Below are 27,568 nucleotides of genomic sequence, written 5' to 3'. Positions count from 1 at the left end.
GTTCAAGACCAGCCTGACCAACACTGAGAAACCCCATCTCTACTAAAAATAAAAAATTAGCCGGGCATGGTGGCGCATGCCTATAATCCCAGCAACTCCAGAGGCTGAGGCAGGAGAATCGCTTGAACCCGGGAGGCGGAGGCTGCAGTGAGCCAAGATTGTGCCACTGCACTCCAGCCTGGGCAACAGGAGCAAAACTCCGTTTTCAAAAAAACAAAATAAAAATTCCTTCTCTTAGACAAAAGTAAACATTAGGCCCTGCAAGATGTGACCCTATTAACTTCTTTGGCCATTCTCATCCCTTGGTCACTATGCTCCAACTACCATAATTTTTCTTTCAGTTCCTCAAACATACCATGCAAGAACCTTCCCCCTGCGGGAACATCACACATTCTGGCCCCTCTGCCCAGACCACCACGCCATCACAACCCCTTCACACCTGTTGAATCCCTTTCATTCTTCAAGTCTCCATATAAATGTCACATTCTATATGTCCCACCGAGGACCAGGTTCCTCTGTTATACTCCCTAAGGGCATCTTAGATTTTTCCCTCATAGCACATATCCCAATTATAATTAAATTATTTATTTAATGTCTCTTTCTTTAGGCTGTAAGTGCCATGCAAGCAAAAACATTAGTTTTGTCACTGGTATAGTCTCAAAGCCCAGCCTTTCTAGGGCTACTTGTTATTTAAAGGGAAATTTTTCTTAGTATCAAGCAGTGATTCATAACGTGAATAAACATCCCTAATTCTTGAAGATGGTAACTGAAGTTTTGCTGTTGCTAATTTTTAATTATTAATCCTCTGCTGCTGTAATCATAGTGAATACATACAGGGCTCACAGAATGGCATGGCCTCTCAGTACTCTTACCTTTGGTATTTCTTTGGAGCCCAGAGCCTTGGGACCTTCTCGATTTAAGTAGCTTCGATAAGCTTGATAATTAGTGCGTTTCTTTTCAGAATCTTCAGGACTTATAGACTATGGGAAGAGGGAAAGGAAAATGAACAAAGTCATACAAAATTCATGCAAAATTAAAAATACATATCTAGAAATACATGTTATCTTTATTATGTCACTTCTGTGTCTGGCCGTGAAATTAACAGTTTTAGCTACACGAGTACTTCCTAACTTACAGATAACTCACTTACGAACATCCCTGCATCAGCGCTTCTCAAAACTTTCCACTCTCTAAAGCCACACACCTCAGGGCAGATTATGGGACTAAGCCAAGTTGCCAGCTCCAAGCAAAGAAATGCAAAAGTGTTTTACTTTAGAAATTCATCTGAATTTTAAATTCTATTCCACGATATATCCATATATCCATGTTTAACAGGAAAATACATTTTTTCCCCAAGTAAACCTGATCACCCGAGCAGATATTCTGTGTTAACCTTCCATGCCCCTAAAGCACCAGCCTGCATCCCTAAGGATGTAAGCATTCCAGCTGGAGAATCTAAACAGTCAGTTCAAAGAAGGGACAAGCTTTACTCCAAAGAGAAGACACGTTCTCTATGCTATTTCATCTCTCCCTTTCTACTTCTCTCAGGAGATTTACCATGGGTATATCTCAGAAAATCCTGGGGAACTTTTTCAAACTATCCATCCCTAGATCCATCTCCAAGTTTCTCTTTCGGAGATATGGGGTACAGCTAGAATGTGTTTATGTGGGGGAAAAATATCCTAGATAGTTCTCATTTAAGAACCACTATCAGGTGTTTGTTATTTTTCCACTTTCTATTTTACATTATTTTTAACTTGTAAGCAATCCCAAATCCTTTTGAGAGTAGACAAAATAATAACTTCTATATAAAGAAATGGCTTAACCAATAAAATAGTTTAGCTGGTTTGGCTAAGAGGTTGATAAGCCATTAACAGGCTGGTCCTAGAATCTAACCCTACTTTCTAACAATGGTTTTCAAATGTTGGTGTGTGTTCGTATCATATGAGGAGCTTATTAAAATACAGCTGCCCACACCACATTCCCTGGGAAACTCCGTATTTTTAACAAGTTTTGTAAGAGAGTCCAGTGCATACCAACATGGGAAAACGATTAATTTATGACACTCATTCTATGAAAAGAATTCTGAATGATAAACAGCTTATAAAATAACTTTGAAGGACACCCATTTTATGAAGTCAGAATTATTTGACCAAGACCAACTAAATGTATTAAATAGACTTTATTTGATGTTTCCAACCAAAACTGCTTAAGTAAAAGTTTTAAGTTATTTCTATTCTAACTTCAAAAAGTACAGTGAAGAGTATCATTTAAAGATTTCCTCTTTCTTCATAAAAACACACCGCCTCTGTAAATGGAACATGTTTTAGTGTGCCTGAAGAAAACCATTTATCTACCAGATAAGCATTTAGTGAAGAAAAAATCTGAGACCAAAAAGTTAATTGCTCCTTTAAGCGTATTTATAAGAATTGTCCACAAACAAAAGCATTCTGAAATCATCACCATTTCACTGTTCTGCACTAAAAAATAATGGTGATGACCAGTTAAAATAGGTGATATTCTACTTTTAATCCTAAGTGCCTAAGAGGCATGAATGAATAGTGGTTTCTCATTATGAATCTAAAGTAGTTCCAAATTGGAGATTCAGAGACCGTTCGCTTCTCAAATATATTTCCTAACAAAACTTTTCAAAGATATTCATTATCTCATCATTTTTTCCTTTAAAAATAATTTCAGCATCTCAACACTGTTATACAAGAATAAAAAAGAGTAAATTCAGAACTAATCCAAATAACAATCTCATTTTAATAATAATAGCTAAGATGGTACTTATTAGGTCCCAGGCACTGCTCTAAGTGCTTTTACATATGAAGTCATTAGGTACTATTAATATTATTCCTATTTTACAAACAGCACCAAAGCACAGACAGGAGAAGTGACCAAACCTGCTCAGGGGCCCAGCTATAATTTGAAACTGGTTCCAGAGCCTGTGTGTGGAACCACTATGTTATACTGCTTCAGAGGACCTGAGTTCAAGGCTGGCCCTGCCCCTTACCAGGTGGATGATCTTGGAATAAATTCTTTCAGCCTATTTCCTCATCTTTAAAAGTTGAATAATAAAAATAAATATCTCAGAGGGTTGTTGGGAAAATTATGAGCTACCACATGTAAAGTACTAGCACAGTATCTGACACACAATAACAATAAATATGGGCTTATTTAGCTATATTAATACTCCACATCCTACAACAGCTTCTAAATAAGGTATCTTAAAAATACTATGATGACTTATGGTCGTTAGAAATAAAACTTGAAAACAAACCCAGACTAACACATAGCCCCAAAATATATACAGCAGTCCCCCTTTATCCGAGGAGGGTATGTTCCAAGACCCACCAGTAGGTTCCTAAAACCACAGACAGTACCAAACTCTATATATACTTACATGTACTGTTTTTTCTATCTAATAACCAAGTCGGCTACCAAGTGACTAACCGGTGGGTAGTGTATCCAGCACGGACATGCTGGACAAAGAGATGATTCACATCCTGGGTGAAATGAAGCAGGCTGGCCAGAGATTTCATCACGTTACTCAGAAGAGTACATAATTTAAACCTGATTGTTTATTCCTGGAATTTTCCATTTAATACTTTCAGACCATGATTAACCACAGGTAACTGAAACTTCAGAAGGTAAAATGATGGATAAGGGAAAATACCGTACTCCCTAGAAAGTTCCTACCAAGGCCGGGCGCGGTGGCTCACGCCTGTAATCCCAGCACTTTGGGACGCCAAGGCGGATGGATCACCTGAGGTTGGGAGTTCAAGACCAGCCTGACCAACATGGAAAAACCCCGTCGCTACTAAAAATACAAAATTAGCCGGGCCTGGTGGCACATGCCTGTAATCCCAGCTACTTGGGAGGCTGAGGCAGGAAAGTCACTTGAACCCGGGAGGCGGAGGTTGCAGTGAGCCGAGATTATGCCACTGCACTCCAACCTCAGCAACAAGAGCAAAACTCCATCTCAAAACAAACAAACAAACAAAAAAAGTTCTTACCTCTTTTTTAGCTGGAGAACTTTTGGTTTTCTTAGGAGTTTTTGTCTCTCCTTTCAATTCAACGGCATTTTCTTTTCTTTTTGAGGCCACGGACTCTATTTCTTTATAAGCGCTCTCTTCTTTTCTTTTCATAATTGCCAGCTTAGAACTGGCCTTGGGAGAAGAGACTTCTCCTATTTTGTCAGCTGATGACTTGGAATGTTGCTGAGGTTCTTTTGAACTTTCATATTTAGTTTGCTTCCTAGGACTGTAGCTCTTTCTTTCATCTGAAAATTGTTCTGTTTTTACTAGGAAGAAAGAAAAGATTATGATTGTTGTTTTTGGAAAATGATAACCTATATCAACTTTTCTTTCGTTTTTCAACTGAGTAATCTTAGCACAGAATATACCCTGAAGGCCCAAAGTCCTAAAGTGTCAACACCATCTGTTTATAGTAAATTTATAAATACATGTACTTATAGGACTAAGATCATCTAGACTAGCAGATGATTTGCTATCAGGACCACCGAAGAATAAAACCTACAGGCAGTAAGCAAGAGAGCTGAAGATGACCTGGCCAACTATGAGTCAACTCTGAGACTACCTCTGACATGAAAAGCTCAAAACATCTAGTTCTTCATCTTTATATGCTGAAGTCCACATATCGCACTATACTTGGAAATTAACAAGAAACCTGGAGTTGTAATACATTTCTCACAGTAATCATAGAGCAGATGGGCATTCTGTACCAGCTAGCATCCAAAGAGCTTTCAAAGTATCTAAGCTGAATGTGCTCTAATAGTCCTACGAAATAATGTCTACCTAACAATACATAATTATTCAATAGAATATTTAAACAAGATTATCATGAATTTACTTCCATGAAGAGAAGTGCTCCATCTTACTTTTTTCTGCTAGTATTACCTTTATGAGGATATTTACGTTTTTCTGCTTTATTTAAATTGGCTTGGACAGATGAAAATGTTTCTCCCTCTTCTGTGTCCTTTCGAGCCTAAACAAATTTTAAAAGTGTCAAATGTAACAAATAATAGAAAAACTATTACCATAAAATCTGTTGTTAAAATCCTTAAAATTTTAAGTTTAAGGGTCACCTTTCAACTAGCAGGACACTACAATAAACTGTCATTCATTCATCCACAAAATTTCCAAGGCAAATGAGGCATGTTTTATTACTTCATGTTACAAATGAGGAAACAGATGAAAGGGTATAAAAATCCATCTATAAAAATTATCCCTCTTCATTCCAACCTGTAAATCTGGAAGTAGAAGCCTTATTTCTGCTTCCTTTATCTCAACTCTCAAACTGTTAGTATTAAGCAGTTAAAAACTAAAATCTAAACTTAAAAGACTAAAATAAAAATAAACAAAAGCTTGAAAGCAAAATGAGAGCACTTTCTGAAAGAGAAAAAAATATATCCATTCTTTTCACTGCTCCTTCAAAACTCCATTTTATAAAAAGTTCACAAATCGAGGTGTGTGATGCAGTCTTTTAAAGTAATCACAATTTGACTGTCTTCAGATGAAGTAAGACTTTTCAAATGAGAAAGTCTCTGCCACTCCCTGCTGTCTTAATACCTGCCCGCTTAGTCTCAGCTCCTGATGTATCTAGGTTACAACTCCCTGCTTTAAAAAAAAGAAGTAAAATCTTTTGAAGTAGTCACATATTGACACTGACAATTATATTAATAGAATGTGATTCATCAGAAATAAAGTTAATCTACTGGAGATAAATAAAAAATAAAAACAAAATAAAGTCTTGACGTTTTAAAGATTCCCCAAAATAAGGCTGAGGCAGGCAGATCACTTGAGCTCAGGAGTTCCAAACCAGCTTGGGCAACATGGCAAAACTCCATCTCTACAAAAAACAAAAATATTAGCTGGGTGTGGTGACACACGCCTGTAGTCTCAGCTACTTGGAGGGCTGTGGTGAGGGGATCAATTGAGCCCAAGAAGTCAAGGTTGCAGTGAGCTGAGATAGCACCACTGCACTCCAGCGTGAGTGACAAAGTGAGACCTTGCCAAAAAAAAAAAAAAGAAAGAAAGAAAGAAAAAGATTCCTCAACCTCAAAATATACTCTTTATTATATGAGACTGCCATAATACAGATTTTAGAGTTAACTGATTAGAACTGACAAAACTGTGCTTCCTGAAAAGACAGTGATTAATATTAAAATTATTAAACTGGTGTTCCAAAGAAATTTTTATGAGCATTATTTTCTGAACAAGTACATACGAACTCCTATGATAAAGAGTAAGGAAAAGGTAAACTGGGCGCAGAGGCTTATGCCTGTAATCCCAACACTTTGGGAGACTGAGGTAGGAAGATTGCTTGAGCTCATGAGTTCGAGGCTTCAGTGTGCTATGAACGTGCCAGTGTAATCCAGCCTGGGCAACAGAGACCTTGTCTCTTAAAAAAAAAAAAAAAAAAAAAAAAGAACTAAAAGGCCAGGCACGGTAGCTCACATCTATAATCTTAGCACTTTGAGAGGCTAAGGCAGGAGAATCGCTTGAACTCTGGAGTTCAAGACCAGCCTGGCCAACGTAACAAAGCCCATCTCTACAAAAACATACAAAAATCAGATGGGTGTGGTGGCACATGCCTATAGTCTCAGCTACTCAAGAGGCTGAGGCAGGAGGATCACTTGAGCTCTGGAGGCAAAAGTTGCACTGAGCCCAGATCACACCCGGCTGCACTCCAGCAGAGACCCTGTCTCTAAAATAAATAAAATAAAATAAAATAAAATAAAGTAAAATATAAAAAAAGAAAAAGGAAAAGATCTAATTCTTTGTTTTGTGATAAAAGGTTCTGGTTTGCTTTGACGCTGTCACCCTTCTTTTAGGAAGAATAAGTTTCTCAATGAGCTTCCCCAAAAACATTTTTATAAATCAAAATAATTTAACTTCTTTCTGGAAAAGTTATTCATGTTTTGGCTAGAGCCTAGAACACGCAAGTATGAACACTGATCTGTACGGTATATTCAGAATGCAAACAGCCCAACATTATGCCACCTTTTTGGTCTTGGGTTCTTCATCCAACATGGCTAATGTTCTGGCAAACTCTTCATCTTCATGCAACTGCCTCTCCAGCTGTAAAATGTGTCAGCAAAGTGAGTTGAGTTGCTCTTTTTCTTTTTGTAAATAAAAGTTTTCAATGTCAGATTCATATATTTAGAAGAAACTAGAAAAACATTTTCCAGAAAATAATTACGACATTTTCCCACCCAACATTAACAGTCAAGTATCACGGGTTTGTTTCACTAAAGCTGAATCAGATTTTGGAACACACAGTTCTGGTTTTGCAGGGATGACAGATAAAGTGAGTATATTTTTAAAGTCATATTTCTTACTTATAAAACATTAGGTCTATACTTTTCTCTTAATGGTCCTTATGGAACACAGCTTTCTTGTTTCTATTTATTGTCTAAAAAGACCTCTGAAAGGACTCTCAGCCTAATAGGAAAACACAATCATCTGGGGAGCACAAAAATAGTGAATCTAACAATTTAAGAAAATTATACAGTTTTTTTTTGCACATATAGTAAGCTATATATAAATGTAAAATCACTTTTACTATCAAACTCCTATTTTCAATTACTAATTCAAATGCATCTGTTCTCTTTTGAAAATTTAAGTCATCATGTCAGGAGTTCTAACATGCTAATATAACACACGACATTCTAGTTATCTCAGTTATTTTGAAATACTTTCACTTCCAGCAACATGGAGCTCTTCCAAAAGAGACTATGTAGCAGTGGAATATCTTTCTCATTATAAACCAAATGGCTGTATACCCCCTGGTAAAATGGCCTTATGTCATATTCAATAAAAAACACCATACATTATTCAAACAAAGAAAAGGACTTCAAAATCCACTCAATCTTTTAAAAGAGAAAAAAGAAGGGAGGAAAAACTCTTAGAGGGATAATTAGGAAAGACATCTTTTCAGGCATTAACACCTAAAAGTCCTTAATCAGATTAATAAATTACCCAAACAAGATTCTGGAAGAATGTGATAAAAATGGAAAAATAGGGGATTATGATACAAAGTACCACACCTGGTTTGGAAAGGATTAGGTAACCCTCTAGTATTTGGATCAGATAAGGAGAAATCAGGTTCCTAAAAATTACTTCCTGGTTTGACCTAGGCTACTTGTACTACCTTGAGTCATGTGGATACTTGTTTGTAGTTTGTGTGATTCAGTGTGATCAAATAAGATAGAAAAATATTTTGAAAACACAAACTATAAACTGCCGAAGTAATAAAAAGTGAACAATCACAAACAATATTGTTCTCTCACAATAATACTTATGAAGAGCCCATTGTATGCCAGACACTAAGATAAGCACTGATGTAACAATGGTTGAGTGAGAGACATAAACAGTCCTGGTGAGGGGACCTCAGAGCCTATACTTTAATAGTAGCTATGACAGCGTGATAGAGTATTATCGGAGGGGTTTCTAATATAGTTAAGGTAGTTTGGAAAGTGACACTTAAGCTAAACCAGAGGAAGGGAGTTCAAACAGCCGGCAGCTAAGCCTGGAACCTCTGACAGAGATGGGCGCTCCTCCCTGAAATACTTCTGTAAGATATCAACCCCTCCTGTTGTTCCTACTTCACTAGCCACTCTCTCCTCTCCTTTGCTGGATCATCCTCCTTTTCCTGACCTCTAAATGTTAACAGTGGCCCAGGGCTCAATCCTGAGACCTTTTTTTTTCTATTTGCATTATCTCCCCAAGATCTCACCCAGTTACACAGGTTTAAATATTACTCAACTGGTAATGATTTCCAAATGTCCATCTTCAGTTTAGACTTCTCCCGAGTTCCTGACTCTTCTACCCAACCGCCTACTCTGCATTTCCATTTGGAAGTCTATTAGACATCTCAAACTTAACTTGTCCAAAAGATTTATCTGTACCAAACCTGTTCTGCTTCCCGTGTTCCAGCCTTAGCAAATCATATCACCATTCACCCAGTTGTTAAGGCCATAACTGAATATTTTTTTCCCAGAGACAAGGTATTGCTCTGTCACCCAGGCTAGAGTACATTGGCACAATCACAGCTCATTGCTGCCTGAACCTCCCAGGTTTAAGCAATCCTCCAACCTCTGCCTCCCAAGTATCTGGGACCACAGGTGTGTACCACCGTGCCCAGCTAATTTTTGTATTTTTGGTAGAGATGGGATTTCCCTGTGTTACTGACTGGTAACTTGAATTCCCAGGCTCAAGTGGTCCTCCCACCTCGGCCGCCCGAAGTGCTGGGATTACAGGTGTGAGCCACCACGCCCAGCCTCATCTGTGAATCTTCTTCCCTCACACCTTACATCCCATCTGTCAAAAACAACTTGTACCTTTCAAGGTACATTCAGATTACGACCACTTCTCACTGCCTCTTCCTATTACAAGCTGACATCTCTCGCCTACCATTCAGTCTGCAAACTGATCTGCTTTCAATCTTGCCCCCACCATGAACTATTAACATCATTGAGCCAAAATAATTTTCTTTTAAGATCCATCAAGTCATGTCACTTCTCTATTCAAAACTCCAATGGGGCTGGGCGTGGTGGCTCACACCTGTAATCCAACACTTTGGGAGACTGAGGAGGGCACATCACTTGAGGTTAGGAGTTTGAGACCAGCCTGGCCAACATGGTGAAACCCCATCTCTACTAAAACTACATAAATTAGCCAGGCGTAGTGGTGGGCACCTGTAGCCTCAGTTACTGGGGCAGGTGAGGCAGGAGAATCACTTGATCCCGGGAGGCGGAGGTTGCAATTAGCCAGATCGTGCCACTGCACTCCAGCCTGGGCAACAAAGTGAGACTATCTTCAAAAAAAAAAAAAAAACTCCAATGGGTTCCATTAACATCCTTTTTGTAGGTATCAAAGTCCTATCATGACCTACAGGATTTGCTGCTAGCCATTTCTCCAAAATCATCTCACAGCACCTGATCAATCTTCTCTAAAAATAAATCTTTCAGTAGTAAATAATTCTCCCCTGGTCTCATTATTTATCTTGTATAGAAATTTAGATTTTCATTTATTAGATTTTAACTTATTTTACATGTAACTTCCAATGAGGTTCAATTCAAAGTCTGGTTGGACTAAATAGCTAGTCACAATATCAAGTTACTAATGATTCTAAGCAAAATGCCAATACCTCTGCATCTTCATCAAGCTGTAATTGCTTGGCGATGGCTTCATCATTTAATCCAGACTCATTTGTATTTTGTGAAAGCTATATTTCAAAGAAAATCAAGCAAAATCAGCATAAACCTTAAGTGAAAAATAAGGCACTTTTTCTTTACTGCTGCTGATTAAACACACCAATGAGCGATAAGTGTATCAGTAATAGCTGCAATGTACACCAGCCAGAAAGCCAAATCTACGACTACTCCCTGACCATATCCAATTCCCTAATAAATAAACAGCCTATAGACAGACGTGTCTCACTTAGTTCTATTGATATGTTCAAGAGAAGTACCAAAAATAAAAATAAAAATAAACCAATCCTGTAGATTAATGTCTTGGCTTGACAAGTAGTCCAGAACATTGGCAAACCAACATGTGAGAATGATTACATTGTACTATGGAGGAAGTGATCGAATCAACAAACACCCACGATGGGGCAGGCTTTCTTTAACTCAGGGGACTACTTTCACCATAATTTATGTGGTATGTCTGTTTCCTAAATGGCCAGAAACAGATGAATCCAATATCTGTCAAAGTAGCGAAGGTCAAAAGTGTAGCATTGGTATGCTGTATTTGTAAAGACTCTATTTATTATCTCATGTGGAAACAAATTTATTTCTAATATTGACTGGCTGAGGTCAACAGTAAAATGAGTTTGCATTCTGAGAACTCAATTTAAATTCGAATAATTACAATTTTTTCTTACAGCTTAAAAGATCTTTTCCTGCTTTCACGAATTAAAAAAACTAAATATGTAACATTCTAACTTCCTCATCCTTTAAAATGAGGGCAATATATTTTATCCATAATCATAGGAAAATTATTTTAATTATTAAAACATGTTGACCTATTTACTACATCCTAGTTTCTCCTGTTATTAATATTAGTGAATGGGTATAAATCCTGAGCATACTTGCTTATATGTAGAACACTCACCTCTTTTCTTTTGCTTGCCACCATCTTCTTATTAGATCTTTGGACACTTCCAGTTCCAAAATAATCAAGCACTGATGTGGGTGTAAGTTTTATTGGTGATAAAGGCTTATTCTTGGTCTTAGTGTTTTCTTCATTCTTTTTCATGTTTGATGTTCCAAGATGACTATTTGTAGATCTTCCATTCTCTTTTGATTTAGAGGCCGCCTTCTTACACATAAAGTCATCTTCTTCATCTTAAATGAAATGTAACCAAATATTTTTTATAAAACATCAATTCAGTTATACAAAGCAAACACTTCTACCAGCTTTATAAAAAGTATGTAAGAGGCTACACATGGTGGCTCATGCTTGTAATCCCAGCACTTTGGGAGACCAAGATAGGAGGATCATTTGCGCTCAGGAGTCCGAGACCAGCCTGGGCAACATCACGAAATTCCGTCTCTACAAAAAAACTATCAAAAAATTAGCCAGGCATGGTGGTGCACACCTCTAGTCCCAGCTACTAGGGAGGCTGAGGGAAGAGGATATAAACCCAAGAGGTTGAGGCTACAGTTAGCTGTGATTGCACCACTGCACTCCAGCCTGAACAACAAAGACCCTGTCTCAAAAACAAAATAAGTATACAAGAACTTTGAGATGCTAGTAACTTTTTTACCTTCTATCTCCTAAATTCAACCATCATCCCCACATTTACCAGTGCCAGGCCTGTAATACACTGTCTCCCCCAATTACTACCGAGAATACACAAATATTTACTGAGCACCCATTATGTACCAGGCACTTAAGATACAGCAGTGAATAAAAAAGACAAAATTCCCGCCCTCATGGAACTTGAAGTCTAGAAGAGGAAACAGATATACAAATAAACAAATACACATTGTCAAGTTAAATGTTCTATGAATAAAAAGTAAAACAGGGTGAAACAGGGTGAAAGAATTAAAGAGTGATGAAGGATACTCTTTGAGATAAGGTAGTCAGGGAATGCCTCTTTGATAAACAACACTTTGACAGAGGCCTGAAATGAAGATACCTCAGGCAAGAATACTCGGGCAGTTAAAACTACAAAGGGAAAAGCCGAGATGGGAGTGTGCCTGGAGTTCAATGTGGCTGCAGCACAATGCGGAGGCGTGCCAGAAGAGTTCGAGTGAAAGAGGTAGGGGCCAAATCCTGGAGGACTTTCTAGGCAGTAGGAATAATTTTAGTCTTTATTATAGAATGGGAATCCACTGGAGAATTGTGAGCATAGTTTGTGACCCAACTTAAGGCCTGTCCTTTGAAGAACACACAGAAGAGGGGGGAAAGTAAATGCAGGGAGACCATTTAGAAAGCTACTGCAGTTCCAGATGAGATGCGGGAGGCTTGGACTATGGTGGTATTTGCAGAGGTGGTAAGTTGTCAAGTTCTAGCTATATATTGCAGGTGAACCATCTACTGATATCTAACCATTCATTTAAGACCATAAACTCTTTGTTACATTTTCTTTTTCTAAAAAGTTTCCACAAAACATCTTTTAAAAAGTTTCCCTACACATCTTTTTAAGCATTCATGACAATGTTTAGATAATTAGAAGCTCCAAAAATGTACCTCAAAAGGGTGTCAATAAATTTGTTTGCTTCAGTGATTCACAAAAAATAAAAATAAAATAAAGCTTTTCAATTTGGCCTATTAACAAAAGAAATCCAATAAAAATGAAAATCTAAGAGACAAACATGAAGTCAGGGACGGTAGCATAAACCTGTCATTCCAGTACCTTGGGAGGCTGAGGCGGAGGACTGCTTGAGCCCAGGAATTCAAGATCAGCCTGGGCAACATAATGAGACTATCTCTACCAAAAAAAATTAGCTGGGGATCACTTGAGGTCAGGAGTTTGACACCACCAGCCTGGTCAACATCGTGAAACCCCATCTCTACTAAAATTACAAAACTTAGCCGGGCAGAGTGGTGCACGCCTGTAGTCCCAGCTACTCCGGAGGCAGAGGCAGAGGGTGCAGCGAGCTGAAATAGTGCCTCTGCACTCCAGCCTGGGAGACAGAGCAAGACTCTATCTCAAAAAAAAAAAAAAAAAAAAATTAAGCTGGGCATGGTGGTGCATGCCTGTAGCCCCAGCTACTCAGAAGGCTAAGGTAGGATGAGGATCGCTTGAGCCCAAGAGATGGAGGCTGCAGTAAGCCTCAATTGTACCACTGCACTCCAACCTATCTCTAAAAAAAATTTTTTTAATAAAATTGAAAACAGGCTAGGTGCAGTGGCTCACACCTGTAATGCCAGCATTCTGAGAGGCCCAGATGGGCGGATCGTTTGAGGTCAGGAGTTCAAGACCAGCTTGGCCAACATAGTGAGACCCCGTCTCTACTAAAAACACAAAAATTAGCCGAGCATGGTGGAATGTGCCTGTAATCCCAGCTACTTGGGCGTTTTGAGGCAGGAGAATCACTTGAACTGGGAGGCGGAGGTTACAGTGAACTGAGATTGCACCACTGCACTCCAGCCTGGGCGAGAGTGAGACTCCCTCTCAAAAAAGAAGAAAAAAAAACCTTTTTTTTTTTTTAAATAAAAGACAACCATGAAGACTAGGTCATGGTGGGGATGGGGAACGGTTCACTTTATAAATTTGGTATGCAAAGCCACATATGAGTGGCTCTTATGTCCTCTCAACTGCTCCCTCATTCAACTATGAACATTTGCTCAAGGCCTTATGTCCCAGGCCCTGTGTTATCCTTAGGTGGCTGCCATTTCAAACATGAAAGTATCTAATGATACGTAAAAATTAAAAGGATTTAGCCTTACCTTCTAATTACTATATTTATATTAAAATGAAACTATAAATTTTGCAACACGTAACTCTTACAGGTTTCTGATTACTAAAAATAACCCACTATTTAAAACAAGCACGTAGTAGCCAGTGCCCTTCACTACAAGCACATTTTCTCTAATAATTTACAGCTCACCTCACCCTCCCAAGGGCCTCCAAAAACCACAGATATATCCATCAGATGGCTCCACACTCTTGACCACAATCAACTAGACCAGGAGTGAGCACTTGAGCAAGGTGTGGCCAACTTTATCCTTGATTTGTTGAACCAGTATGTACAAACCAAGGTGCAAAATGTTTATTTCTACATTCAGTGAGAAAAGTTAGCAGGCTCCGAATAAATTCCCCCATTTTGCTTACACTAAAGTGTTTGCAACTGAAAGACTTAAATTAAAACATATTTGTTTCATTTGTCTTCAACTATAGTCAATCCACCATCAAGTCTTAATTAAAAATTTATCCATAACTCTTTCTAAAGCACATCCAAGGTCTGATACAATTAACAGATTTCAGTTCAACCATACATTACAAAGAGTCAACAGACTAGGTTCAGTCATTCAAATATCTGTTCTCCCTACCTAACTACCGGTTTTTCTCTGCCTCTTTGTCAGACAGGAAAAAGGCTTTGCAAAAGGCTAGGTAACATCACCATTCCATTTATAATAGCCATGTGGATCACCCATAATAGTCCTAGTAACTAACCATTGAGAATATAATCTCAAAGTCCTTTCCTTTTCTCTAAAATAATAACACAACGATCATGGTATTATAGAAACTCAAAGTTTTTATACTTGACAGCTGGCCAGTTATACCCAAATATGTCAAATTTCTTATCTTATTAAATTTTATAATCTTTATTTGCTTTAAGTTCAACAATTGTACTTCTGGGCAAGAGCGAGTCCCTTAATGGAGAAAGAACAAACTTAAATTATCTCTGAAATGATGGTGCTCTACTAGTTTCCCACCACCGTAAAAATGCCAAAAATACTAACATTCCATTTCCACTACACCTAGCCATGCTTATAAGCAGTATGACAGAAAACCCCATAGCTGAGTGGGTGAGATCAACTACTATGGAGAGCAGATTGCAATAGGGCAAGAAAAGGGGAAGTCAGAAAGTAAGTGACCATGTAGGCAAAGATGGCCTCAACTATAATAATGACAGTATGAACAGAGAGATGTGAGTATTGTTTATAATATGGGAAAACAAATAACCTAAATATCTATTAATATGTATATTCAACCATGTAACAAAATCTCTACAGCAATAAAAATTATAACAAATATCGATATTTACTCACAGAAATATATTCATGTTTATTAGGTGGCAAAAGCAGATGATGTAACAGTATGTTTAATGACACTGTTTATCTCTAGATATATACATAATTTTTAAATTCACATTCTAAAATCTGAAAAGAATCAATAAAACATTAACAATGTTTATCTCTGATTAGGGAAATATGGGTAATTTTCATGTTTTCTTCACACCCTTTGATATGGTTTGGCTGTGTCCCTAACCCAAATCTCATCCTGAATTCCCACATGTTATGGGAGGGATCCTGAGAAAGGTGAATGAATCATGGGGACAGGTCTTTCCTGTGCTGTTCTCGTGATAGTGAATAAGTCTCATGAGATCTGATGTCTTGTCTGCTGACACTTGAGACGTGTCTTTCCCCTTCCACCATGATTGTGAGGTCCCCAGCCACGTGGAACTGTAAGTCCAATAAACCTTTCTTTCATAAATTGCCCAGTCTCAGGTATGTCTTCATTAGCAGCGTGAAAACGCACTAATACACCCTTTTCTCCATCTAATGTTTTACAACAAATTGACTACATCCTAGAACTCTCTGACCCCTTAGCTTTCAGAGTCAGTGCTTTAGTTTCTATCTCCTCTCCACTCTTCTTTGCTTACTTCTGTTCATTATTTATCAGCATCTCTGCTATTCTGTTGCTGGCTTCACAGACTTCATGGTATCTTTTAATTTACTATTAATAAGTTTTTATTGAGCATTAAACTACATGCCAAGAACTGTAAAATAAATTATCTTTAGTCAACTAGTCCTACCTCCTTATTCAATACATAGACCCCATTTTCCACATTTCTAACAAAAAAAATAGACTAGACTTAAATACTTTCAAAATCGAGCAACGTTAATTCACCTTCTTTCTTTAGTGAATAGCAAAATACTATACTCCTTAAGAAAGTTTTTCCTTATATTAAGTCAAAATACTTCCCTGTGAATTCCACCTCTTTCCTTAATCTATCCGCTGACCAGGGAGAAAAAGTTTATCTACTTTTTCCACATCCAGCATCTGAAGACTGCCCTTATTTCTTCCTTACGTCCCCTTCTCTATAAATAGTAAAACAGTTTCAAGCCACTCAACATTTAGGTTACTGGGAAGATTAAATTTTTCTTAAAGGGCCGGACATGGTAGCCCATGCCTATAATCCCAGCACTTTGAGAAACCAAGACAGAAGGATCACTTGAGCCCAGGAGTTCAAGACCAGCCTGGGCAAAAGAGCAAGACCCCATCTCTACAAATAAACTAAACTAAAATGAAATAAGACAAAATTTTAAACGCTAAGTGCCCAGTGTAGCACCTAGCCATGTTACAGCCATTCAATAAATAAAAGTAGTGTTCTCTGGGAAAAACAATACTGAACCAGAAGTCTAGAAAACTAAAATTCTAACCTAAGTTTGACTTACCATTTTTATTTTAATTAGTCATCAGGGTTTCACTGTGGTCTTCCGTAAAATGTTGGACCAAACTTTTTTTTTTTTTTTTTTTTTTGAGACGGAGTCTCACTCTGTCGCCCAGGCTGGAGTGCAGTGGCGCGATCTGGGCTCACTGCAAGCTCCGCCTCCTGGGTTCACGCCATTCTCCTGCCTCAGCCTCCCGAGTAGCTGGGACTACAGGTGCCTGCCACCTCGCCCGGCTAGTTTTTCGTATTTTTTTTTTAGTAGAGACGGGGTTTCACCGTGTTAGCCAGGATGGTCTCGATCTCCTGACCTCGTGATCCGCCCGTCTCGGCCTCCCAAAGTGCTGGGATTACAGGCTTGAGCCACTGTGCCTGGCCCAAACAAACTCTTAAGATTTTCCCCTCTACAATTTTATGACTCTATGGGTAGCCATATAGATTTTTTAATATTATACATAATATTGATGAAAATATGAGTTTGTACTAATAAAAACACTAATTATAAAAGTGTAAATTAGTGTGACTTTTCTAGAAAGTAATTTGGTAGATAGAACACACCCAGAACCTTAAAGAAGTTCATCTTCTTTAGCATAGTAACTCTTGGAGATACTCAGAGGTAATGACAAATATTTACATATAAATTTAGTCTAGTCATCACACTATTAGGAGCATAAGAAGTGTAAGCAACTGACATGCTTGAAATTGGGAAAATATTTATATAAATTATGCTCTAACTATACAATGGACTCATGAAGCCATGAAAAATTAAGCCCAAATTTCAAGACTCAAAAAAAAAAAAAAAAAAACTCATGAAAAGAGCAAAATTAAGCTGTCAAAAAAACAAAATGCATCACTCTGTTCTTTTATGTGCACCCTAATGTTATAGGTATAAACATCACCCCTAATAAGGGAGGTTCTTGTCATGAGCCTCCTCTACCAGAGATCTCTGTACAATAGTGGAGGGTAACAGAGCCGTTCTCTGAATACATGAATTTGAATTGAACAATGTCTTTAAGCTATAGATCAAAAAATTGTGCTATAGCTAAACACGGGCATAAGTTTATAAACATTTTTATAATTTCTGAGAAAATTTAATTACACATGGATCTCCAAAGAAAAAATATGGGAGTGTTCTACAAGATACTTTAAGTATGTTTTCATGGGGATAAACAAAAATTGCAAATAAGGCTCCTTTTCTCTGTTAACTACAAAATAAATAGCTCTCTAAGCCCCTCGGAAAGTACGAGTAACTCTAGTAAAACACAGTTATAAAAAGAAAAAGGGAGGCTAATTTTCAAGGACTGGCTCCCTTGCTTTAATACCTATTTAGTACCCCCTGATTTGTCAATTTCCCCATACTCCTTACAGTTATGAGAATAACATTTAAAAAAAAAAAAGCAAATTCATGATCCTAAGCATTGAGATATTTCTCACAAATATAAAGGATTTCATATTTATTTTATAAATAAATATGGTATCCTATAAGCCACAGGCATATCTGAAAACACTGTCATCTTGCCTTGATGAAACCAGAAAACTTGAAGAACAAGCAGTCCTACTGTTTCTCTACTATGACTTCTCAACTAGTTGTCTTAAAGTTCCTTTGCCTTTAACATTTTAAAGGCTATACCAACATATTATGGAAAGAAGACAACACAGGCCAAGGTTACAACTAGCTGCTTCCAACAGACAGTGACTTAACAGGTGTTGCTGTGAGGATCCTCATGTAAAATAAATATTTTACAATCCTACACAGTGTGTAGAGATGAAACATTCCAAATAAAGTTGTAGTTATTCTTTTTTAACATTTGTTCTTGTTTTCTAATAAGCTTAAATTGGATTCCGCCTCATCGGAAGCCAAAGGCAAACCATGTTCTCTTCTCCCCAGAAACTTACAATAAAATAATGATAAACAGATCTAAGTCAAATTGAGGAGAACTGGTTGAAAATCACGAACAATTGAACACTTAGATTTTCCCTCTAGGATATCTGTCTTCTTGTAAAAACACCATTTATTTGTATTTATAGGCAACATAACCTCAAATGCGGTACCAACAACCAAGCAAACTAGCATTATCATATTATCCTACACACAGCAGAGGAACTGCGTGGGAGAGAAGATTGCTTTGACATTCTGAGTTAGATACATTCATTTATTTAGAAGAATAACAAAAGAGAAATAAAAAATGTGGGGGTCCATATAAAAATCTATTTATAAGGCAAGAAGGAAAAAAATCTAATTCTGGAATTCATACTGCTGAGAATCTGGCCTTTCCAAACAGATCTCTGAATTCCAATTCTGTGATTTTCTTTTCTTTGGTCTAGAATACACAAAAAGCAAATTAATGAAGAGATCCAGTTACAGGGACTAAAAATAATTTATTTAGCAACAAGTCAAAAACTAAAAAACGAATCAAACTGTTCAAACTCTTTTTCTATAAAGCTTCTTTTCAATATTTCCATGAGTCAAAAATCTAAACCATCATTTTGGTTTTAGAGACAGAAAAAGGTTCACGTATGAGCCAAGCCTTCCATAAATATTGGTTAAATTAAGTGGATGGAAGAGAAACTAAACATACCACTTTTGCCCATTTATATGGTAAATCAGACATTCTATACATATCGGCATAAAATAAAACTTCTAAGATTGCTCATCTTCAATCAAGAAACCAGAGATCTCATGATTCACTACAAATGAATCCTCTTAGAATCAAATAGAGTCAGTTATATTTTTAAAATAAACCTTATTTTATAATTCATGGAGTCTAGTGAGGTAGCTGAGTAATAATAAATAAGAGAAAAAAGTACTGGCTTGCAATGTGATGTTATCCACCACACGGGTACCGAGTCCACTGAAATGCCTGAATAAGAAAAAGTAGGGGAAAGGCCTGGGTAGTTGCCACAGATACATTACCCAAAGCTTCTTACAATTCTAAGGCATAAAACGGACAATAGAAGGAAACCTGCCTGGCCACAGAGCTAAGGGAGTGATTCTGCAATGCAATTTCCCCAATGCCATTCACATACATCTTCCCCACACAAGAGGAGAGAACAGTGCTGGTCTTAGTATCAAAGCCAAATATAAGTCACTTTGTATATTATTTTATTATTATATATTGTATTGTATATTATTAGTACTTAATGATATTTTCATAACATAATCCTACTTCCTTGGCATTCTGGAATACAGTTCTATGTCCCTCATAATTTCACAAGTGCCTGACAGCAAAGTACGTGTCACCAGAACAGTCTGTTCATTTTCTTTTTTTTTTTTTTTTTTTTTTTTGAGACGGGGTCTCGCTCTGTCGCCCAGGCTGGAGTGCAGTGGCCGGGTCTCAGCTCACTGCAAGCTCCGCCTCCCGGGTTCACGCCATTCTCCTGCCTCAGCCTCCGGAGTAGCTGGGACTACAGGCGCCCGCCACCTCGCCCGGCTAGTTTTTTGTATTTTTAGTAGAGACGGGGTTTCACCATGTTAGCCAGGATGGTCTCGATCTCCTGACCTTGTGATCCGCCCGTCTCGGCCTCCCAAAGTGCTGGGATTACAGGCTTGAGCCACCGCGCCCAGCCTTCAGTCTGTTCATTTTCAAAGATGCTTCAGAACCTCAATATTTTAGTGTCTCATTATTTACTGTGCCCTTTTCAAATCTCCTTCCTCTCCATATGCCACTTAATTTTTTTCAGGTCTCGTAATACACACTAATAAAAGAGAATTGAAGAACAAATTAGCAAAGAAGATTATAAGAAAGCATCTAGCTCTCATAAATATGTGCATTTGCAGATAAAATTGCTAAAGCACTATCAGTGACCTTTGAATCATCACATAAAATAGAAATCCCTGAAGATTAAAGAAATGAAGTCCTAATTGTCAAAAAAATAGAAAGGCAGATCCGCAACCACAGAACTACAGAAGATTACAGATTTAGTGACAATGCTATGCAGTAACATCATGAAAGGTCAGGAGCAACATAATGGCACTCAACTGAAGTAGACAAGGTCTCACTGAGCATAAACTAAGCCCTAAGCCTTCATTTCCTCTGTGAGTTATCAGACTAGTAGGTGAAATGAATACTAAAAACAATATCTGGACTTAAACAAAGTATCTACCAAATTCTCTTCTGATAAGAGGCAGGGTTTCTAACCTCCACGTTATTGACATTTTAAGCCAAGTAACTCTCTGTCCTGTGCATTGTGGGATGCTTAGTGGCATACCTGGCCTCTGCCAATTACATGCCATAGCATCCCCCGGTTGTGACAACCAAAACTGTCTCCAGATATTGCCAAAGGTCCCTCAGAAGGCAATATCACCCTTGGTTGAGAAACACTGATTTATGGCAAGATAGAGAAATACAAAATAATAGTCATTACTAAGATTCATAAGTAATTAGACAGCTATACATAAGAAACTAAACAGCTATATCCAGGGTGCTGATGATTCAAAGCAAATTTTGAAAAAAACTTTGTCCCTTAATGCTAAACAATTTTAATAATGATTCAGGAAGAAACACAAAGATAAATATATCAAATTTGTAGAAGATATAAAACTAGATGACATTAAAAAATTAAGTGTACGAGAGACATCCAAAGATCTACTCAATTCTTCTACTGGGAGGGAAGGGAGAAGGGAGGGTTAAGGCATTAAGTTATGAAAAAGCAAGCTGTAGACCAGGCGCAGTGGCTCACGCCTGTAATCCCAGCACTTTGGGAGGCTGAGGCAGGTGGATCACCTGAGGTCGGGAGTTCGAGACCAGCCTGACCAACATGGAGAAAGCGCGTCTCTACTAAAAATACAACATTAGCCGGGCATGGCGGTGCATGCCTGTGATCTCAGCTACTCAGGAGGTTGAGGCAGGAGATGCACTTGAACCTGGGAGGCAGAGGTTGCGGTGAGCCAAGATCCTAACAAGAGTGAAACTCCATCTCAAAAAAAAAAAAAAAGAAAAAGCAAGCTGTAGAAATTTTACAGTAAGATGCTACTCAAATGTGTGTGTGTGTGTGTGTGTGTGTGTGTGTGAGAGAGAATGGAACATTTACTTAGGTAATTTAAAATAATATTAATTTAAATACCTCATCTTCAAAAATTCTAAATTTAGTTTCCTTTATACAGAATTTTAATGTACAAAGTATTATTAATTTTTGAACAAGTATAATCAAAAAAATATAACACTCACTTGAAGGAAATTTTCTACCCTTATCACTCTAGGTTTCCCTGAAAACATCTAAGAGAAGCTCTCTATCATATACAGAATCTATACCTATTTGTCCCATGCACAAAACTATGTCTCTAAAAGTTAGCAAAGAGAATGTTACACACATCGCCAAGAATATTTTCTGCTACTATTTTCCAAAGTCACAAGTCACTGTTATTACATGGTAACCTGTAACCTAGAGAACACAACATCACCAATTTTTTTCCCATTTAACACTCCTCAAATAATTATAACTTCAGGAGTACTAACTGCCTCCGGAATTATGTGCACAATTAAAATTACCAGTCAAACAATTCAAGGCAGGAAAAACCCCCACCATTTTCGATCAAACAGCAGGCCCTGATGAAACCATAATAAAAGGCCAATCTTCGCCAAACAAGACTCAAGGTCTCTCACTTCATTAAACAGCTAAAAGTAAATATATTTACCCAGTACAACAAGTATTTGGGTTTTTACTAACCTTGAAGAACATTTTACTAGAGTCAATAGTTGGCTATAAAGATATTTATAAGCAGTTCTTTCCTTTTCCTGTAACTTGGGAAATTAATGTGGTTAAATTAGTTTTTAAAAATCAATAAATCCTAGTAGAAGACAGAGCTAATCAAAGTGATGATGAAAAATATTTCTCATGGAGCAAAATGGAAAGCCTAAAAATCTGTATAACAATAATCTAAAAAGCTAGCTGTATAATAATATACGCAAAAATACTTGAAACCTACATTTTTCCTAAATCTGTTTTTCATTGCTTATAAAGCACTATGCAACAGAAGTAAAATACAAGCCACATATAAAATTTCAAATTTTCTCATAGCCACATTTTTAAAAGTAGAAAGAAAGAAGTGAAATTAATTTTAACCATATATTTTATCTAACCCAATACATCCAAATTATTAGCATTTCAAAATGGGATCAATAACAAAAAATTAACAAGGTAGTTTACCTTTTTTGTGTAGGAAGTCTTTGAAATCTGTGTTTTTAAAATAAATTTTATTGTATATATCTAAAGTATACAACATGATATTAGGGGATATATAGATAGTAAAATAAATACTAGAGTGAAGGAAATTAACATATCCATCATCTCACATAGTTACTCATTTTATTTTTGTGGCAAGAGCAACTAAAATGTACTAATTTAGCAGGAATCCCAAATACAGTACAACTTTATTAATTATAGTCCTCATGTTATACATTAGATCTCTGGATTTGTTCATCCCATGTATCTGCTACTTTGTAACCTCTAATCAATATCTCCCCATGTCCTCCTCAACCCTGGCAACCACTGTTGCATTCTCTATTGACTTTTTTTTAAGAGTTTGCATTATAGGCCGGGCGCGGTGGCTCAAGCCTGTAATCCCAGCACTTTGGGAGGCCGAGACGGGCGGATCACGAGGTCAGGAGATCGAGACCATCCTGGCTAACACAATGAAACCCCGTCTCCACTAAAAAAATACAAAAAAATTAGCCGGGCGTGGTGGCGGCGCCTGTAGTCCCAGCTACTCGGGAGGCTGAGGCAGGAGAATGGCGGGAACCCGGGAGGCGGAGCTTGCAGTGAGCCGAGATCACGCCACTGCACTCCAGCCTGGGCGACAGAGCGAGACTCCGCCTCAAAAAAAAAAAAAAAAAAAAGAGAGTTTGCATTATAAGTGAGATCACACAATATTCTTCCTTCTGTGCCTGACATTTCACTTAACATAATGTCCGCCGGGTTCATACATGCTGTGGCAAATGACAGAACCTCCTTTTTTTTTAAGCCAAATAATATTCCATGATTACATATACCACAATGCCTTCATCCATCCACCGTCTGACACTTAGGTTGTTTCCCTATCTTGGCTTTGTGCATAATGCTGCAATGAATATGGGAGTGCAGATAACTTTCTGAGGTGGTGATTTCATTTCCTTTAGGTATATGCCCAGAAGAGAGATTGCTGGGTCATATGGCGGTTTTATTTTTAATTCCATTGGGCTCCTCCATGCTGTTTTCCATAATGGCTGCACCAATCTACATTACCACCAATGGTGTACAGGTTCCCTCTTCTGCACACTGTGAATAACATTTGTTATCCCTTCATTCTTTAATGATAGCCATCCTAACGAGTGAGGTGTTATTGCATACTGGTTTTGATTTGCATTTCCCTAAGGATTAATGATATTAAACACTTTTTCATATACCTGTTGGCCACTTTTATGCATTCTTTGGAGAAATGTCTCTTTAGGTCCTTTACCCATTTTTAAATTTGACTGTTTTTCTATTGAATTGTATGAATTATTCACACATTTTAGATATCAACCCCTTATCAGATATATGATTTGCAAATTTTGTCCCAATCTGTAGGTTGTCATTTCATTTTGTTGACTGTTTCCTTTGCTGTGTGAAATCTGTGTGTATTTCACATTTACAGCATTCTCAATTCAGACTAAGCACATTTCAAGTGCTCCACTGCCACAAATAACTAGTAGTTCCCATAATGGATGACACAAATCCATAACATAAGTGAGCCAAATATCATTCCCAAATTTCTAAAGCTCAATTACAAAATCAACAGAAAGCCCTAAGTAAGTAAACAAATACAAAATATCTTTAAAGGCAGATGTAGGCTTATAATAAGAGTCAAAACATAAGAATAACAATTAATACTTATTGAGCATTTACTATTTTATATCCTAAGTCAGACCCTATTTTAAATGCTTTTCAAGAATTACCTCATTTGACTATCACAAAAGGCTGCTGACGCAGGTACTAGTGATGTCTCCGTTTTACATAGAAGTAAACTAAAACACAAGGAAAGTTAAGTAAAGATTTAACCAAGGCCATGCTTTTAAACAGTACACATGCTATGCCACAAGAAAAATGCCAATAGAACCAAAGGTTGTTTTTAAAATCAGAATACAGAACATAAGAAAAGATAAAGTGGCCGGGCGCGGTGGCTCAAGCCTGTAATCCCAGCACTTTGAGAGGCCGAGACGGGCGGATCACGAGGTCAGGAGATCGAGACCATCCTGGCTAACATGGTGAAACGCCGTCTCTACTAAAACATACAAAAAACTAGCCGGGCGAGGTGGCGGGCGCCTGTAGTCCCAGCTACGCGGGAGGCTGAGCCAGGAGAATGGCGTGAACCCGGGAGGCGGAGCTTGCAGTGAGCTGAGATCCGGCCACTGCACTCCAGCCTGGGTGACAAAGCAAGACTCCGTCTCAAAAAAAAAAAAAAAGAAAAGATAAAGTATGCAATAATGAAAAAAAAAATCCTATCTTTTGGAATTAACAGGTTTTTTTAAACTGAATCATGTCATATGATACTTTTCCACAAGAAGCTCCAATCTCTAGATAAACAATACAGTTTTAGATTAGAATTTTTACTTTTAAACTATTACAAAAATATTGGGAATACTCATTCTATTTTATGGAATGAGGTAATGCCCAATTCTATTACACACACACACACATTTTATTTAACCTTATACTGGTAATATAAAACAAAAATATTTATGACCCAATATTGAAAAGTATGGTTCTAGCCTAAAGTAAAGAGTAACGAAAGTATTACTTTAAGGTCAAGGATTTTCCAGTAGAATACTAATTTGAAAAAGCTGCACTTTTCTTTTTTGAAACTCATATATTTGTGATTTTATTATGCCAATCTTATTATGGACTTTTTTTAATAGTCTCATTCTCTTGTATGAAGGAAAAGGCTTATCTTCCTCCCATTCACCTATCATTTCAAACAATAAAGCATGAAAAGATAAAACAGGCAATAATAAAGCAAGCTTCTTCCCTACATCTCAATTCTAAGAAAAAAATAGAATAATGCACAATACTGAACACCACCTTAGATAGGTACATCATACCCCAAGATTTTTAGCTAAAACAAGAGGACAATGTTTACTTTTTCACATGTATATGCTACCAGCAAACGACACGAACACTGCCTAATGTTCATAAAAAGTTTTCAGATAAAAAGCTGGACATCTCTTCAGAAAGTAACATTCAAATATTGCTCATCTTAATGGATGACTAGATACAGAAAGAAAAAAATTGCTTGTCTGAAATAAACAGTCCAATGTGAAAGAAACTGTGATCAGAACTTAAATTATCTGACCTTTTTGTTTACTTAAAATCACCAGATAACAACAGCCTTGATCCACAGTTGAAGGCCATGGCTGGCTGCACACTAACTTTGACGTTTATCAGGGTGTCACTGGAAAGCCTAATCACACCACCTTCAGTTACATAATAAACCTATCACCATACTGTTCTTACTCTCCCCTCCCACATGTTCAAAACTTCACAAAGGTAGCCAGAGCTAAGAGGAGAGCCTCTCAATTTAAGGGTTCGTTTACACAATGTGCCTGAGCAGATATTTAGCAACAGCACGAGAAAGTTAAGAGTCAGTCACCTGCCCATAACAAAGAAACGTCTCAGTTTAGGAAAAATTTCCCAAAAAATATGCTCACATCACTTACACTTTGTCTTTAATATTTTGAACAATTTCATCAGCAAATGTTTCACATAACTTACAAAGTTCACCTATGGACTTGGTTTTTCTTTTTATTTTTTCCTTTGGACTGCCTACTCAATGTGTCAGGCACTGGGTCTGGCCCTTTCATGTACATCATCCCGTATTATTCTGGTTATGGTCTCCTCCAAGGGTTAACAATGTTACAATCGAAATGACTTCACCACTAACTTATCTGAGCTTTTCTTCTAGGATGACAATATAACTCTGGGATCCTTACATAAAAGAACAGTATTCATGAAACAATTATTTACACAACAAAATATTTCAGATTAGCACATAATTATTTATAAATGTCCTTTGCACTTTGATTACTCTTAAAACAGATCTAACAGAACTAAATTTAAGTACAAAACAATCTTCTTTAAAAAACCCAATACTTTAATTTTCAGTGTCACCAGAGAATACAAGGAATTCAACATCAGTGCTAAATAATAAATCACAAATGTGAGTAATCACTCTACACTTAGACTATTGGCTTTGGCCTGCCGGATAAAAAGCTTACATTAAAAAAGTAGTTCTAAAACAACCCAATACTATTTTAGTATGTGATTCAAGATTAAGCTTCAATTTATATGATTCAGTATGAGCACTTAAAAAAAATTCCAAGAGCCAATTTCCCTGTAATTGGTCCTTAATCCACAGGAAATGCCAAAGATGATCCCAGCCTTCCCTGATAAATATAACTCAACAAAGCAAAAAGGCAGTAGAAATTCCATTCAAAGTGAAGGAGGTACATTTAGACACCAACAAAAAACTCAAGAACATAACACACAATGCAACCTTACCTGTTTCTGAAATGTATGTAACAGGATCCTGCCGTGAAATTTTACCAGGTTTAGAAGATACTGGCGGTTTTTCTGGTTGCTTTTTGGCATTTTTTACCTGCAACGTCTCCTCTGACTCTGAATCTGTATGTGAGAGAAAAATAAAATGAAACTTGGAAAAGAACTATTATAATACAGTGCACTTTTTAAAGTAGTCATGGTGAACCAATTCCTCAAGGTCTTTTTCAAGGCACATGTCTTCTGTGAATTCTCACAGGTTACTTTTACTCAGTGTTAAGACTATGTATTAGTTTCCTATTCCAGCTATAATAAATGGCCACAAACTTAGTGGCTTAAAACAACTAAGCCACTAAATTTATTATCTTCCAGTTTTGGAGGTTAGACAGACGGTAAACA

The 27,568-nt window shown here is 37.3% G+C and overlaps 1 protein-coding gene across 3 annotated transcripts in view; it reads right to left on the bottom strand.

Moving 5' to 3' along the window:
* Positions 1-27,568, bottom strand: part of LOC105487733 (replication factor C subunit 1) — a 78,010-nt gene that overhangs the window by 25,677 nt on the left and 24,765 nt on the right. For 2 of the 3 annotated variants that reach the window (XM_011751356.2, XM_011751357.3), the window contains exons 4-10: positions 27,173-27,295; positions 11,145-11,377; positions 10,177-10,254; positions 7,029-7,106; positions 4,923-5,010; positions 4,020-4,306; positions 873-980 (exon numbers count right to left, since the gene is read on the bottom strand). In XM_011751356.2, coding sequence (XP_011749658.2) covers positions 873-980; positions 4,020-4,306; positions 4,923-5,010; positions 7,029-7,106; positions 10,177-10,254; positions 11,145-11,377; positions 27,173-27,295 — 995 coding nt within the window. Of the gene's footprint in view, positions 1-872; positions 981-4,019; positions 4,307-4,922; positions 5,011-7,028; positions 7,107-8,178; positions 9,200-10,176; positions 10,255-11,144; positions 11,378-27,172; positions 27,296-27,568 lie in introns of those variants that run through there. The other variant, XM_071093725.1, reaches the window with a different exon arrangement.

The sequence above is a fragment of the Macaca nemestrina genome, chromosome 3 (assembly GCF_043159975.1).
Source record: "Macaca nemestrina isolate mMacNem1 chromosome 3, mMacNem.hap1, whole genome shotgun sequence".
In the NCBI taxonomy this organism is placed as follows: Eukaryota; Metazoa; Chordata; class Mammalia; order Primates; family Cercopithecidae; genus Macaca; species Macaca nemestrina.
Note: the sequence above shows the minus strand (reverse complement) of the source record. Positions and strands in the feature narration are given on the sequence as shown.